A 15,783-nucleotide genomic window follows, 5' to 3' on the forward strand; every position below is an offset into this window, starting at 1 on the left:
TATCTTTTCTTCTCTTTGCCTGCAAGATCTTCTCTTTATCTTCGGTTTTTAGCAGTTCGAATGTAGTGTATCCAGGGTTTTTTCCTTCTTTTTAAAAAATCCTTCTTGGCACTGTCAGAACGTTTTTCAACTGTGGTTTGATTTATCAATTTTGGAAAATTCTCGACCGTTATCTCTTCAAACACTTCTTCTGTCCCATTTTCTCTCTCTCATCCTGGGATTCAAATTACACTTACATTAGACCACATAACACTGTCCCACAACTCTTGTGTGTTCTGTTCTGTTTTGTTTTCCCTTTTTTTTTTCTTTTTGGGCTTCAGTTTGAATAATTTCTATTGTGCTATGTTCCACTTCGCTTTCTTCCCTTGGCTGTGTCGAATCTGCTGTGTCTTTAGAAGGCATTCTTTACATCTGTAACCATGGTTTTTATTCCACCATTTCCATTTGACCTTTTTAGAGCTTCTGCATCTCTGCTGAACTTCCTTTTCAGTTCATTCCTGTTCCACGCCTTCTCGACCGTAGGCTAACATATTAGTCATAATGATTTTAGATTTCGTATCTGGTAGTTCCAGTATCCATGCCATCTCTAAATCTGTTCTGTTGATTGCTTTGTCTCTTGACAACGGGGTTAAAAAAGGTTTTTTGCTTTTCTGTATCCTGTACTTATTGATTGCTTGCTGCATATAATCTGTAGGAGAGTAGAGACTGAGGTAAACGGTATTTATTACTGGAAATGACGCCTCTTTTTCTAGGCCTGGAGAGGGTTGAGTCAATAGAATTAGGACTTGAGTTGAGTTTCTCTTTTGTTGTTGGTATGTTTACCTTCCATAGACCACGTCTTAACTTCTACTGGACTTACCTTGTGGTTAGGGTGGGAATTGGTTTACTAGAGACTTTTTCTCAATATTCTTCTTCTCCTACTCTTCACTATCAGTTTGTGCCTCAGTGAGGGTCTCTCTGTGCTCTCGTCCCTTCCCCAGGAGCCACTTCTGTTGTTACTTGGTACTTGTCGTTTGGCGCTTGCTGGGGGTGGGGTGGGAGGAGAGGAGTCAGAAGAGGTTCTGTGGTCCTGCTTCAGCCCCAGACTTAGCCAGACTTCGTAGCTCTGGTCTTGGGGTGGAGTTTTTCTCAGTGATTCTGTTCCTCACCCGAAGGCAGGAGAGCTCTCACCGACTGGGACTTCACTTGTAACTCGATAGGCTCAGAGTAATCAACTCCTCGTTTTGCAGTATGACTCTATCTCCCACCACACAAAGATCTCTTGCTGGGTTGCCTTTGTCAAGATCCACTAAAGGGGGTGCTCTCTTCTTTTTCCGGTGAATCTGCTCAGCTTCACATCAATTCATCTGATTATGAACCTCCCCCTCCCCGTTTCAAGAGCAAAATTTTCCCTAATATTTTTCTGATTGAGCGAGTGGAACGAGCAGTATGCTCCTCACACAGCTAGAGATTTCTGTCCTCACTAACATAGTCTTTGAGACTCTTTTTCTTTTAACCCTTAATTCCAGCCCAGGTGATCTAGATTTGAAAGCTATACGTCAGTAGTTCTCAAGCTTTATCTTACATTCTAATTTCTTGGAGGGCTTGTTGAAAAAGGCTGCCGGGGCACATCTTCATTTCTGATTCAGTAGGTCTGGGGTGGGGCCCAAGAATTTGCATTTTTCACAAATTTCCAACTGATGCCGATACTGTTGGTTCCAGGATGACAATTTGAGAATTACCAAAATAGATTCAAATATATGTATAGGAACTGGTTAGGTACATCTTCCCTTAATCCACGGGAGTTTAGCTTTCTTACTTAGCAGCCTTGGTGTATCTAGCCACTTGAGCCACGCAGCAAAAATGGGTGCATATTGTGGATGCGGTAGAGACCCTCCGCGTGCCGGGCCGTTTCTGATGCACCGCATGGAATGCAGGCAGCTCGGGCCCAAAGGTAAGGAGGCAGTTGTGTTTGCTTTCCCGATTTAATTTAAGCTTGTGATAGACCTAGTTTTTAGGACATTTGCTTCCCCATACCTGAAGTTTTAGGCCTTTTCTCTCTCCAGCAGCAGAGAATAGGCAATGTAAGAGGATTAGCTATCGTTTTTCTGATCAAATGGATGGGACTGTTGTCAAGTTGCTTGCCTCATGAAAAAAATTTTTCTGGTACACCAGATTCAATTTGTGTGCATGTCTTTCCCCAAGCAGGATATATGTGGCATGACTGGACACATAATCTTTTATTTTTAAACTATCATTGGTGTTACTCGAGGTTTGATATCTATACGATCTCCAGTTAACTATTGACATAAGATAGCTACATTTTAGGTTCTCACAAGGGATTTTGCTTTTGAATTATCTATTTCAATTCAGAAGATGGACAACTGATATTGTAATGCAGTGGGTCCCAAAATATGGTCCCTGGACCAGCAGTATCAGCATTATCTGTGAATCTGATAGAAATGCAAATTAACTGGTCCCACCCCAGAGCCTACACACTGAATGAGAAATAGGAGTGGGGCCCAAACTGTGTCTGAACAAGCTCCCCAGGTGATGCATGTTTGAGAACCACTGTTGCAGGTGAAAGATTAAGCTAACCATTCCCGGGACAGTCCAGGGACAAGACGGTGAACAGCACACACTTAGAGCACTCTGATCCCTCTTGGAACTACATGCTAACATTTATGGAAGCACGTCTTAGATTCCAGATTTTGCTTTGGAAAGCAGAAATGAGAAATGACCATGTGAACAGAAATGCTACCCAAAAAACCCAAAACAAAAATGTAGAGACAAATGAGGACAATGTATATTAGGTATATAAACCAATGGTAAAACCAATGAGAAAAATTCTTTCCTGAGAACTGATCTAAAATGCTTATTTTGCCCAATGAACTAATGCGCTTCTTTATATAGTAATGATGTTTACAATAATCCACTTTTTAGCCTAGTTGTCAGGAGTCTTAGCAAATGTTTTACATTTCATTGATGTTTCCCCGTAGGAAACTTAGCCTAGGTTTTCTAGTATAATTATTCTCCCCAATTCACAATTTATAATCCAATTCTTCTCTTATTAAAAGATAATTTTATGGTTATATAGTATTTGTGGCTTTTATATGAAGAGCTACAAATTCTTCTTGGGAGAGGATATAGATAAACGTAGTAAGGTTCTTGAAGGAGCAAGTCCAGCACGCGGTCCGCGGTCAGGAAAGGTCTAAACCCAGTCCCTGATGGAGCTGTGCTGCCTCTCTGACCTCCTCTTGCTGCTCTATGTGCTTGCCGCGCTGTCAAACCCTCGAGAACACCCGCACCACAGGGCCTTTGTTGGTGCTGCTCGCTCTGCCTGGAAACCTTCTCCCAGATAGCTGCATGCTTTTCGCCCTCCCCTTCTCCCAGTTTTGGCTCAAACATTATCTTTTCAGTGAGGCCTTATCTGACCAGCTCCCCTCTCATGCCTGGGATCGCTTATCCTGCCTTATTTTTTCCCATAGTACCTATTATCTTCTAAAATAGTGTGACTGCTTATTTTCAATTTTTCAGCTATTTGAATGTAACCTCCACAAGGCAGGGATTTCGTTTTTGCCTTTTTTGCTTCTGGGTGTACCCCCACCACGTAGGGCAGTGTCTGGCATCTAAATGCTAACCAGAACTTCTTGAATGACTGAGACAAAGTCTGCAGGAAATCAGAATGTTTATATTTAATAGCTTAAAAAACTTTCTTAAAAATCTAGATGCCAGTCAAGATTTTTTTCCTCCACCAGATTTATATATCACAGTTTAATTCAGCTTATTCTTTCTTTTTAAAAACATTCAGTAAACACCTACTATGTGCCAGGCACTGTGCTAACTGCTGAGAACAAAGATGAAACAGATTTTGTCCTTTCAAGGAACTCAAAGCAGAGTAAAATAAAGGAAACAGTTAAAATTTTCTTGAAAACCAGAAAACCAAGATGTATTATAAGGTCTGATACACAGAAAATACTACAATTTAGCTCCCTTGCCCTCTGGTTTTCCTACTACTGGTCGCAGTAAAGCAAGCATTAGACACTGGAGGTGCAGTCCAGCAGGGAGTAAGAAGGACATGAGCAGGACTCTCAGTTGCAGACAAAAGAGGAAATTATAAAACTCTTATGTGGGAGACCATTATGTAGCAAGGTTAGTCTGATGTGAAGGCTGATAAACAACCCAGATGACCTCAGGATATTTTACGAGAACTATTATGTAAACTTTAAGAGCATCCAAAATCAGTGATAATCCTGACATTCCAACAACTATAAATTTTAATGAAAACAAGAAATGAGTGGCAATTATTAACAATAAGTCTTAATTAAAACATTTACTAGACCAATACTTACCACTTGCCTCTTCTATGGCAAATGCACTTTGTATGTCACACCTATAAACTCCCCGCCACTTTCCCATGCTTCTCCCACTTTGGGAACAGCAGCTGGGGTCCATTAATGGACTAGCTTCACAAGAGCGGAGTTAGGCTCCCTGGAATCTGTTAGGACGGATGTGGCAAGGTTACAGAGGTGCACTTTTTCCTTCTTTCCAATGGTTGAAGGAAGTCCTCCGAAATCTACCTCATATCTTTCTCCCTTGCTGACCCCAGAGTAAAAAATTAGGTGTTTGTTTATGGTTTACTGGGTAAATTATTCCAAAAATTTCCTTTAATATATTCTAAAAATAAATAACACTGTTAAATTTTTTAACTGTACAAGATTCTTTGGAAATACCACTTATTGACATTTGTCACATGATCCTAGCAAAATAATGTCCAAAGTAAATTAGTACTTTTAAAAGTTACAAATTACTCATGTAATTCCTTCAAAGTAATAATATAATTGCATTTCTTGAGCATCTATCCACTAAGCTTTAAGAATTATTCAAGGTACTTTATACAGATATTTCATTTAACTGAAGACATTGAGCCCAAATAGTTAATTGGGCCAATGTCACACAACTACCTAGTGGTGAAGCTGACATTTACATCGAAAGCTGACCGAAGCCAAAGCTCTTTCCACCACGCCGTGTTTAAACACCAGTGTCCCCTCAATCTTCTACAGGTGCTCTAGGGATCCTATGAAATTTTGACTGCCAAAGGCTTTCCTAAAAATTTTAAGAACAATATACTTAGACACACGCAGAAGTGTAAAACATTGGAGAGCACGAACGCACTAACTTACGCTGCCAAGTTCTCTCATTTCTGTGTGGAGCTTCTCCTGCTCTGTACTTGTCTCTGATTTTCTTTAGGCCAGAACAAATTCACTCACATAAACTAGTATACCACTAGTGCCCATGTTTAGCACATGTATTATAAAACTAAGTGTGGGTAAGATGCACCCGCTCAGCAATGCTCTGGTCCTAAGAATTATACAGTGATAAGTGAGGGCATTGTGCTGCTGTCACACTGTCTTCATTGAGGCCTATTTTGAGTACTTTATTTTGGGCTGGGGTCATATCTATGAGTTAATGTAAATACAATTCTTATCTGTTTATTGGTATTCCACACATTTTCACTAGGGGAAAAAATTTGTTGCTTAAACCATATCAATGTTGCCTATCTTATTTGGGAATAAAAAAGGTTCTTGGAAATTAAGCTTCGATCACCAATTAAAATATCTACTTTTGAAGAATGCAAAAGAAGTTCTTTTGCATGCAAGTATGTGAAAATCTTTTACAAACTTATGATGGTCTACTGGGCATAGCTAGAATTCGTACCAGGGAATCAACTAGCTGCTGAAGCGTTAAAGCATTCATCCAAAAAATAGGGCAAAGTGGTTTAGTAACAAGTCCTAAAGAGAGAAGGAAAAATTTAGTGGGTCTGGGGGTGAGGATGTGGGATTACAGAAAGAATGTGGAAGAAAAAAACAATCAAGAAATGCCATCCTCAAATATAATCAAGGATTCTAAGCTTTTTTTGTTGTTAGTCTCATGCAATTGATTCTGACTTCTAGCGCCCCTGTGGACAGCAGACGGAACTCTGCCTGGATTTTTTGGGCCATCCTCTCACCTTCTGGCACTCTATCAGACAACGCTCCATTGCTACTCACAGGGTGTTCACGGCCAGTCTTTTTGGAAGTGGGTGGCCAGGTCCTTCTTCCTAGTCTGTCTTAGTCTGGAAGGTATGCTGAAACCTGTCCACCATGGGTGACCCTGCTAGCATTTGAAATACCGGCATAGCTTTCAGCATCACAGCATCCACCACAGTATGACAACTGACAGAAGGGTGGTGTGGGTCCCTGACTGGAACACGGACCTGGGCTGCAGCAGTCAGAGCGCTGAATCTTTTTTTTTTTTTTTGAGGAAGATTAGCCCTGAGCTAACTACTGCCAATCCTCCTCTTTTTGCTGAGGAAGACTGGCCCAGAGCTAACATCCATGCCCATCTTCCTCTACTTGGAATGCTGACCCAGCTAATAATCTGTAAATCTCAGTTTTCTCACCTATAAAATGAAGATAGAGTTTCTTTACCCAGCCTGTTTAAAGGATCAAATGAGATATCCCATCGAAATGGACTTGTATCAAAACAGACCCGTAAGGAAAATTGAGCGTGAGGAAGGGGAGAGAATGTAATTCTCCTCTTTTTTCTACCACCTCTCCCAGACCTATGAGCTCCAAGGACAGACACTACAACTTACATTATTCAGGACAGAATCTACTAAAATTGCTCATTCTTCCAACTTTTTCCCCTTCTTTTTCTTCAGCCTTTTAAAATGAAAATCTGGTTAATTTCTGTGACCTATACATTTATTAGAATTTAAGCAGTGACAAGTTGGGACAGCCTGGCTCAAAAATCTTAATTTAATAAACTTTAGAAAACCTGTAATAAAATTTCAAGTTACTGTAGTAAGATACAATTATTTACGTCACCTTATTATAGAATCTTAAACTTTTGACTCCTCTGTTTTTACTGTGTAATCCAGTCATTTTGTAGGCACGGAACAGCAGTATGACACTGTGTTACTTACTAAGAGAAAGAGCACTCTGCTGTCTACATAGCACTTAACCCCAGAGAACCCTTTCACAATCAAAGTCAAGAAATCTATTTACTTAGTTACAGAATAAAATAGGAACATAAGTATTTCCTTCTATAGCCAATCCTCTTTGAACAGCAGCTCTCATGCATATGTTAGCCCTGTTGAACATGCACACTCAGATACAGAGACCACACACATACAGTGTAACACATGGAACATCACAGAAAAGACTGCTTATCAGCCAGCTTTCATCTTTGCAACCAAAGGTTTTCATTAGCAAGATCCAGCTAATGGATAGTTAATAACTGTTAATGGAGTTTGCTGTATTCTGCTTATAATGGCAAAGTGAAGGACAACCTACAAGGCCATTATGTCCTATAGGAAATACAAGGTCCAAGTTTGGAGAGAATTTGACCCTCTGGCTGTTTTCTTCTTACAACAACAGACTCAGTGAGTATTGACACTGGGAGGCATGATTGTTTCACATTAGCCAGAAAGACTAACTGGCAATAAACCTTTAAGCAAAAGAATAAAGTAGCCTAATGGATTAGGAGCATCTACTTTACTTTTGTATCAATACTGTCCTATATAGTTCTACACATGCTCTCACTTGGCTTTGAAGTATTTGCATGTGGCATTCTTTTTCTAATGCAGGATAAACAAGAACAGTAATAGCTATCATTCTGTGAACACGCATAGGGTATGTACTAAAAGCAGGAAAAAACAGACTTCTTGTTGTATTAATTTAGTGAAACATAGGTTTACTATAAGTCCGCTACCAAAGTTCCCATGAAAGTGCCTCCTATGTAGTTACAGACGCGTTAGTAGATTGGGGTTGAATCTTGAACAAATCTAGATTGGAGAATGATCTAGCCTCTTCCATTTCAATGGACTATTATCTTTATATGTATTCCCAAGCCTACGTTTGCAGCTAAGAAAGAGCACAAGTTTAATTTAGAAACCACAAATGTTTATGTAAATGAAATCTTGTGCTACAAAGCTACTACCTTGAAACTCACTGTTGTCATTATTTTTTACCCACTTATTATCATAAAACACTAGTTCTCAGAAGCTGCATACACATAGCTTTATGTAAAATATATAAACATTTGTCCAAATTGATACACAGATTGCATAAATATGGCAATTAAGATTGCATTTACAGATGTGCATGTACAATGTTGTGCAAATTATCACAATATTACAATTTCAAAAATTATTCAAATTGGAATCCAGCTAAAGCAATTAGTGAAAAAAATACCCATGCAGAATTTAAATATCTCAGAACAAAATTTAAAATGTCTTCAGTAAAAGTTCACACATTTAAAATAGTTTTATTCATTTTATTTGTATATGTCAAAATACATTTTTATTTCCAAAATAGTGGGTTTTGCAACTAGTTTCATGCAGAAACAAGGTCTGCTCAATACTACCAATAAAATCAATATAGCACAGTAGCTGTTCAGTTTTAGATACAAAGAATAAATAACCTAAATACAAAACACTAAAATATTAGAAACATGTATTTAATCATTCTTCACAGGCATCCAAACTTCACAAATATAATCCTTAGCATGCCTAACTGTTGTGCAACCAGAAGGTGTTGCAGTCACTCAAACTGATCAATTATCTGTATATTTTATGTCCACATAAGACCATGGAAATTCTCTATATTCAGACCCACCACTCATACAGTTCAAATATAACCAAAAATAAAATTCCCACAACTATCCTTGTACCTTTAAAAATCAAGAATCCTGAGCTTGGTAGTAAGAGCATAACCTTATATCTTCATAAAACCAATCGAGAGAGGACTTAAAATCCTGCTTACCAAAACACCCTTTCCCAACCCCAAAGTAATCTAAAATAGGCAGTAGAACACAATGACCTTTTAAAATGAAGGGGTACAAATTCACATTTAATATAGTACACAATACAATCAATAATACACTCGGCTGCTGTAAGCTTTGCAATGTACAATTTGCCCAAATGGCTGGACTGTTCAGTGGTTAAGGACACGGTCATGTGCCAGAAAGGTATAATATTTTTTGCATGGTTTAATGAAAATATAAAAGCTATTTGTCCAAATAAAAGCTGTCTTCACTATGTACTTGGTTTTGCTTTTTTGTTTAAAAAAAGGCCACTGAAATGTATAAAATGGTCTGAACATGATGGTGATATCAAAGTCAATGCCTCTTCACATGGCAATAACAGTGCATTTAACGTTAACTCACGGGTTAAGTCTGCAAATGATTTCATAGCATCACTTTGGCTAGCACAACAGTTTTAGACAGCACTCAGATAAATATTAGGTATGTGAAATGTGAAGCAATTATCTTATGCAACTTTAATTATGGTTGAATACTATCAAACAAAAACTAAAAGTAAAAGTAAAAGCACTTTACAGTAGAAAACTTTTGTAAAGATAGGGCTCCACAGAATGTGTTACTTTTAAAGTCTTTATATCACATTGTTAGCAAATTTCGTTTTTAACACTATTATGGAGTAGCCTACTTTGTTGAATTGAGAAAATAGTCAAGCATGCCATGTGGTGGTCTAAAAATCAAAACAATACACTTATTTATATGTACAGCATCACTCAGTACCTGCTACAATGAATGTGAAGGTTACAGAATCTAACATCTCATTCTACAATAATAAAAAACAAACAGAAACAAGAAAGTGACCAATGAAGGCAGAAAATAGGACTTAAAAGAATCTAATCTCCATTGACTTTAAAGCATTCATATAAGAAATAAATGCATATTGCACAAACAGTGAAAGCAATGTTCCACCAAGCAATTCGGTTCCAGGTGGGAGACGACACAGCATCAGCCTGACGCACGACAATGACCTCAGAAGGGTAAGTGTTCTTTTCTGTAAAGGAGAGAGCTGTGAAAACATAGCAGAGGCTGCCACATGGAGAGTTAGAAGGAAAAATACAAACCCAAACTTAGATGGAAAGCAAAACAAATTAAATATTGAAAAACTGGAAACTGTGGCACATCAAAAAAAAGTTGAATAACTGTCTTCTGTGAAAGCTGAAAGTTTTTGTTGACACAAAAGTATTTATGTACAACTAAGGCTTACTGGTTAAATATCTGAGGCATATCTGGCCTTGAACACTTTCCTTATATGCTGGAGCTGTAAACAAGTTTTCTCAGTCATTAAAAAAAAAATCTTCTCAGCAGCTGCATTAACATGAAACAATGGTCTTGATACAAGAAAAAAAAAAACCCAGATAATTAAACAAAACAAAACTCCTAGATAAGAGGGCATTTGGCAGGATATCCGAAAATGACAGTCTCCAAGGATTCTTCCCAGGCTTCCAGTGACTGTCAATTATGGTCCGCTGGGTTACTAACGTGTGCAATTCCATTACTTGCTGCTTTTTTTTTCTATTTGGAAAGTTTGCTTATAACTCTGATCAAGGCCCCATTTTCATCCTTTAGCCTCTGGTTGTCTGCTTTTAGGTCTGGTAACATCTATGAGGGGAAAAATAGAACAAAAAATTTTACTTCAGTAGAAAGATAAAATATTATTTTTAATGTTATATTTTCACAAGACACGTGAACAAGCTTGTCAGTTATATATATTTCTAGTGGCTAAAACATATATCAGGAAGAAAGAAAAAACAAACCCCAATTTGTGAAGCTAATTAGTTTAATAAATGACAGAATGAAAGTTTATTTTCCCAAAGTTATCAATTGAAATGTAATAAATCACTTGATATTATGACTCACAAGCACACCATATTAGAACAGCCAAGAAAATGAAGCCTGTTTTTGTTAGAATAGGCTCTTCAAAGGCAGTTCCTTTAGGAGTTCCTGCCAGCACGTTAACTAAGGCCTTTTGCTTTATTTACGTCAGACCTCAAACGATAATACTTCCTATTATTCTATAAGAAAACCAGCCTATTTAGGAAAAGTTCTGAGGGAGTTAGACTTGTTCTAAATTATTAAAATTTCTTAAAGGATTCGCCTATAGTACTAAGTTTAAGTGCATAGTACAATGTCTGGTCCAAGATAAGTGCTCATAAATGGTCACAAAGCAATTATTACTAACATTAGAATAGTATAAAATAATTTATAAGCCAAAGTAGTAAGTCTGTGTTTACGAAAATATCCAAGCACAGAAAAAAGAACCAGAATTTGAAGCAAACAGAAAAAAACACCCTCACACCCTCAAAACAAAGCAAATCAATTTTCTCTTTTACAGACAAACTGAAGGAGGGGGTGGAAATGTTGTAAGTTAACTGGATTTTCCACGAGGAATGATTTAAATTACCTGTGCTGTGCCAGATTTGCTAGGAAATGGAATAGCTTATATTCTGGACGTTAAAGCATATTTTCCAAGTCCTCTTTCCTCAGCTTTCTCTGAAACTTCTATCTGCAAAACTACCTTAAACAAAATCTTTATGAAGAACTTAATTTTATGTGGAACCAATCAATTCTTTCCTGTGTTCAGAATGTATGGATACAAAATACAGTAGTCTGAAGTTTATGTATTAGGATACTTCTGTAATAGAGAACTAAGTGAATATTAACTACTATGGTTCTGACTGAAAATGACATTATTTTGAAAAACAGATTAATCTTAAGTTGTAATCTTAAGTTGTAACATATATTAACATGTAAAATACATGTTATACTGTTTATGTTCTATTATCTTTCTAATAGTTTTAAACAGCCTTATTTTTAAGCCCTAAAATATTTGTAGAGTCAGAAACATGTACAAGCTTTGCACAAGTGCATACAAGTCCTTTATTTAAATTCCTAAATCATTCCCTAAGTTTACTGTAGTTTATCAATCGCGATATACAATTAGTGACACTTTCTAACATTCTGAGAAGCCATGCATAATTAAATAGTTATATGATAAGCTCCAGACACAATGGCATTAATTTGTAAAAGTGAGCTCAAGACACGCTTACTAATACAAAAACACCTGCCTGGCTCTACCAAGAAGAAGGATGAAACTACAAATTATAGGTGCACAGACTGCAGTTGCCTACAGAACCCTGAGCGCTTGGCTACCACTCTTGTCAAGGCCCTATTCTCAGTCAGCAGTCGCTCATTTAACTCTCTCAGAGTTTGAATTTGCTTTATTTGGTGCAGGTTCTGCAGGAATCAGAACATAAAGAAATAGAAAATAAAAAATAAGAAAATGGAAGAGTACAATAAAAGTATAAAGAATCACAGATAGCAAATATAAGAAGAAAAAAATTACGACTCTTAAAAGAATATTCCATGAGATTTACAAAGGTAAACAGTGTAGTCCCAAAATTCCATTTCAAACAAAATACATAAGCAAACAAAATCCAGAAAATTTGTCTCCGAAGCCATTCAATAATAATTTTCTAACAGGAAACCAAATAATTCAATGAAACATTTAAGTCTTGAAATTCTAATTCTATGGGCACAATTTCCTATGCATTAGTTTGTTATTTCATAATGTGATAGAGGTATTTTATGCCAGACAATGTGATAAGAGGTAATGAATTAACTATGGTATTTTTTTTTCCTGCAAAGAGTGTTCCTTCAAACACTCTTTCATTCAAAATAAATAGTTATTTCCACAGGTAACGTAGAGTTTGATAAAATATAGTTCTGCCTGTCCACTATCTAATATCCTTTATTTTCAAAGAAGAACTTTTGTAAATTGATCCCCCGTTCCAGCATTTACTCTCCAAGAAAGAATGTGAAATGTGAAGAAATAATAAACCCCAAATCTTGCCATTATTGTCTAATTTCTTCTATACCTGGAACATCAAAAGTGCCATAAAAATTGATTAACAAAAAGATTTGAGTTTTAAATACTCTCCTAACTCACCTAAAACCTGGATTTAGGAAGAAAGAGAAGCACAAGATATAGATAATTCACAAACTGCACGATCAGCTTTGAGAACCATTAAGGTAAACGTAGCATCTGTAACAGTACTGCAAAATTGGAGTTCACAAACAGCACTCTCTCTCACAAGTGGCATGGTTTACTTACTTTGAGCTCTTCTTCCATTTCAGATATTCTTCTTTCTAGAGCTCTTCGTTCCTATATCGATTTAAGGTACCAAAATTAATCACATAATTATCATATTCTTAAATTTTCTTCTAAATCGTGAAATAGTGACACTTTAGAATCGAAAATCAAATCAGGAGCAGTGTAGAAAAAGATGTGATGGCAGTGATGTGTAAAGAGCTTTCCAAAATTTGAGAGAAATAATATGAAATTATTTTTATTCCTTTCTATAGGGTCTTCCTTTAAAGCTTTGCCTTTCTGGTAAAATGATATATAACATGGTCAAACTATTTTTTTAGTTCACATAAAACTTTGGGATAGAATAAACTAATACTCAAGACTGAGGATTATATAATAAGGAAAAAGAAACTCACACAAAGATGCAATTATTCTACAGTGAGAGAAGCAGAAAAGCAAGAAGCAAACATGCCTAAACTATGTGTACTTTAAAGTTTCAAAAGGATCTGAGGGAAGTTCATCTCCTGCACATACAATGTTTACTAGCCATTATTTATCCAATCAATTTTATAGCTTGTATTTAGGTTGACACTGTGTGTAGCATTAATGCAGTGAATCTAATGAAGAAGCAACTGCAGCATTTTAAACTCCCTCATTTCAAAGAGTGACAGGCAAAGGCAACATACATTATTGCAGTGTACTGTTTTCCTCTCCCTCAAATAATAAGCATTCTAGGGTGTTACGCAAAAGCAAGCAGCAGTAATTAATGTGCTGTAAAACTTCGGTTAGGTCATACCGCCCAGAAGATACTGACTCTTGCCGGTCACCTTTCAGATACAAACCATTTAAATTTAGTTTAATCACACTGAAACTGTTTCCAAGACATTCTTTCCCAGATAATTAATTAATGTTGCTATTTAGTAAAGCAGTACATTTACTGTAAATGTTAATATTTTTAGAGCATGGAATTTAAAAAAATAGATGGAATCCTACTCATAGTCTCATAAGTACCATATTATTCCATTATCAGCATGTTTAAACATTATTACATAGACAACAATGTTATTTTCTATAAACAGACATTTCTCCTAGTTAATAATACAGCCATGACAAATTCATAAACACAACTGTACTTCTCAAAATACTATGACATACAGTGTCATATCTGATCCTCATAACTTTGTGACATATCACAAATAGCACATTTCCTCCAACTCACAGGTAACCTCCCCATCATCCTCAATTTTATTAGGTGCCTTTAAGATTTTAACTACTTAGGGGAAAAGCAAGACAAAAAAATTATACCAGATTGCCTTGTTGACAAATTAACAATTGCAAAGTTGCAGGCAATTTCTTATGATTGACAAATAAATTTATTAACATAAAAAATATGGTTAAGAGAAAATGCATGTAAAGTGCTTAGCTCAGTGCCTGCCTGGTACGTAAGAGAGTGCTGAATAAACGTTAGCAGTTATTATTAATACTATTATTACCAATGTCTTAAATTGAGAGTGGGTTAGCTAATTCATAATTTATCTGCATTTGACAGGCAGAAAAAGAAGGTAAGGTGAGAATGTCAGAATAGGAACATGTGTGTATCGTGTGTGCATAAGCCTAGATAAAAAAAGGATAGACCATCAAAATATCAGGTATCTCTACATGACAGAATTATGATTTTATTTTCATCTTTTGTAGAAATTTTTGTAATAAACATATTACTTGCACAAGAAACACTAAATATTCTTCAAAAATGTAACTGTCTCAAAAAATAAATTTTTGATTATATTCTGTTATCTATGTCTTTCATCTCAACAATTAGTATAGATAATAGACAAGTAATTTTTATTATTTCCGCACATCTTGGATATAATATTCAGTAACAGTTATATTGTGAAAGGATATAATAATCAACATTAAATTTAATAAAATAAGTGATTCTACATTTTTAGCAATTACTAGTTACATCAATAGTTTTTGAAATGGCCCAGAACAGTAATTTTTAAAACTTGCTGAAATCATAGTAAAACTAATAGTTATTACAAGGTACAATTTAGTAAATGACAGACGTTAACAGACTGTATTTACTTACATATTCTGTACTTTTTATCATTTCTCTTTTTTTGGTCAAAAAGGTAAATCGGCTATTTTTAAGATGTAATGGGAAAAAATGTTTTTATATCCAATGTTCCTGATTACTTATTCTTTGATCTAGAAATCACAGCTACTCAGGATGTAATTTCTTCTCTGGCTGAGATCTGACAAGTCTAGCCACCACTCACTTTCACTACACACTCTTTGAGCATTTTAACTTTTGATCATTTATACATTCTCAATTGCTCAGATTAAACTTGTAGAGTTATTCCTATGGCCACTGCCAGACCCCTGAGCAATAAATAATAATAATAAATGGAGAGAAACACAAGTGAATATATCATAGCCAGATAAAAAATTGTAGAAAGACATAAAATAGCAAAAGGATTTTCTCATAATCATTTTTTTTTGTTTAAAATAACCTACTTAAATATTTATACTCAAAATTAAAGTATTATTAACTTTAAAAAGAATTTCAAAATTTGATGTCCCCCAAATCTTTAAAAACTATACTTCAAGAATGGAAGTATTTCAATTTTGCAAAGCACTAAACTAAATGTATATATGATTGAAATGTTTTAAGGATATCATCACATAAAATCAGAGTGATAAATGGCATTCCAAAAATATCAGATTCACTATCACAATGTATATAGTTCACAATCAAGGCAAGATACTTTTCTTAATCTATTAAAAGAATAATATGGTAAATTAAGTTTCTTTAACAAGGTAATTTCACACCTAGAGAGACCCCAGAGCACTCT

At 35.9% G+C, this 15,783-nt stretch overlaps 1 protein-coding gene across 11 annotated transcripts in view; it reads right to left on the minus strand.

Annotated features, from left to right (window-relative positions):
* Positions 1-8,023: 8,023 nt before the first annotated feature.
* The window catches only part of PPP1R12A (protein phosphatase 1 regulatory subunit 12A), a 152,006-nt gene continuing 144,246 nt past the window's right edge, over positions 8,024-15,783 (minus strand). For 5 of the 11 annotated variants that reach the window (XM_023631515.2, XM_070253893.1, XM_023631512.2 and 2 more), the window contains 3 exons: positions 12,953-13,003; positions 11,907-12,075; positions 8,285-10,440 (listed from right to left, as the gene is read on the minus strand). In XM_023631515.2, coding sequence (XP_023487283.1) covers positions 11,941-12,075; positions 12,953-13,003 — 186 coding nt within the window. In that variant the 3' untranslated portion in view covers positions 8,285-10,440; positions 11,907-11,940. Of the gene's footprint in view, positions 10,441-11,906; positions 12,076-12,952; positions 13,004-13,724; positions 13,756-15,783 lie in introns of all 11 variants that reach the window. The other 6 variants (XM_023631517.2, XM_070253892.1, XM_070253894.1 and 3 more) reach the window with 3 other exon arrangements.

Source organism: Equus caballus, chromosome 28, assembly GCF_041296265.1.
Source record: "Equus caballus isolate H_3958 breed thoroughbred chromosome 28, TB-T2T, whole genome shotgun sequence".
Lineage (NCBI taxonomy): Eukaryota > Metazoa > Chordata > Mammalia > Perissodactyla > Equidae > Equus > Equus caballus.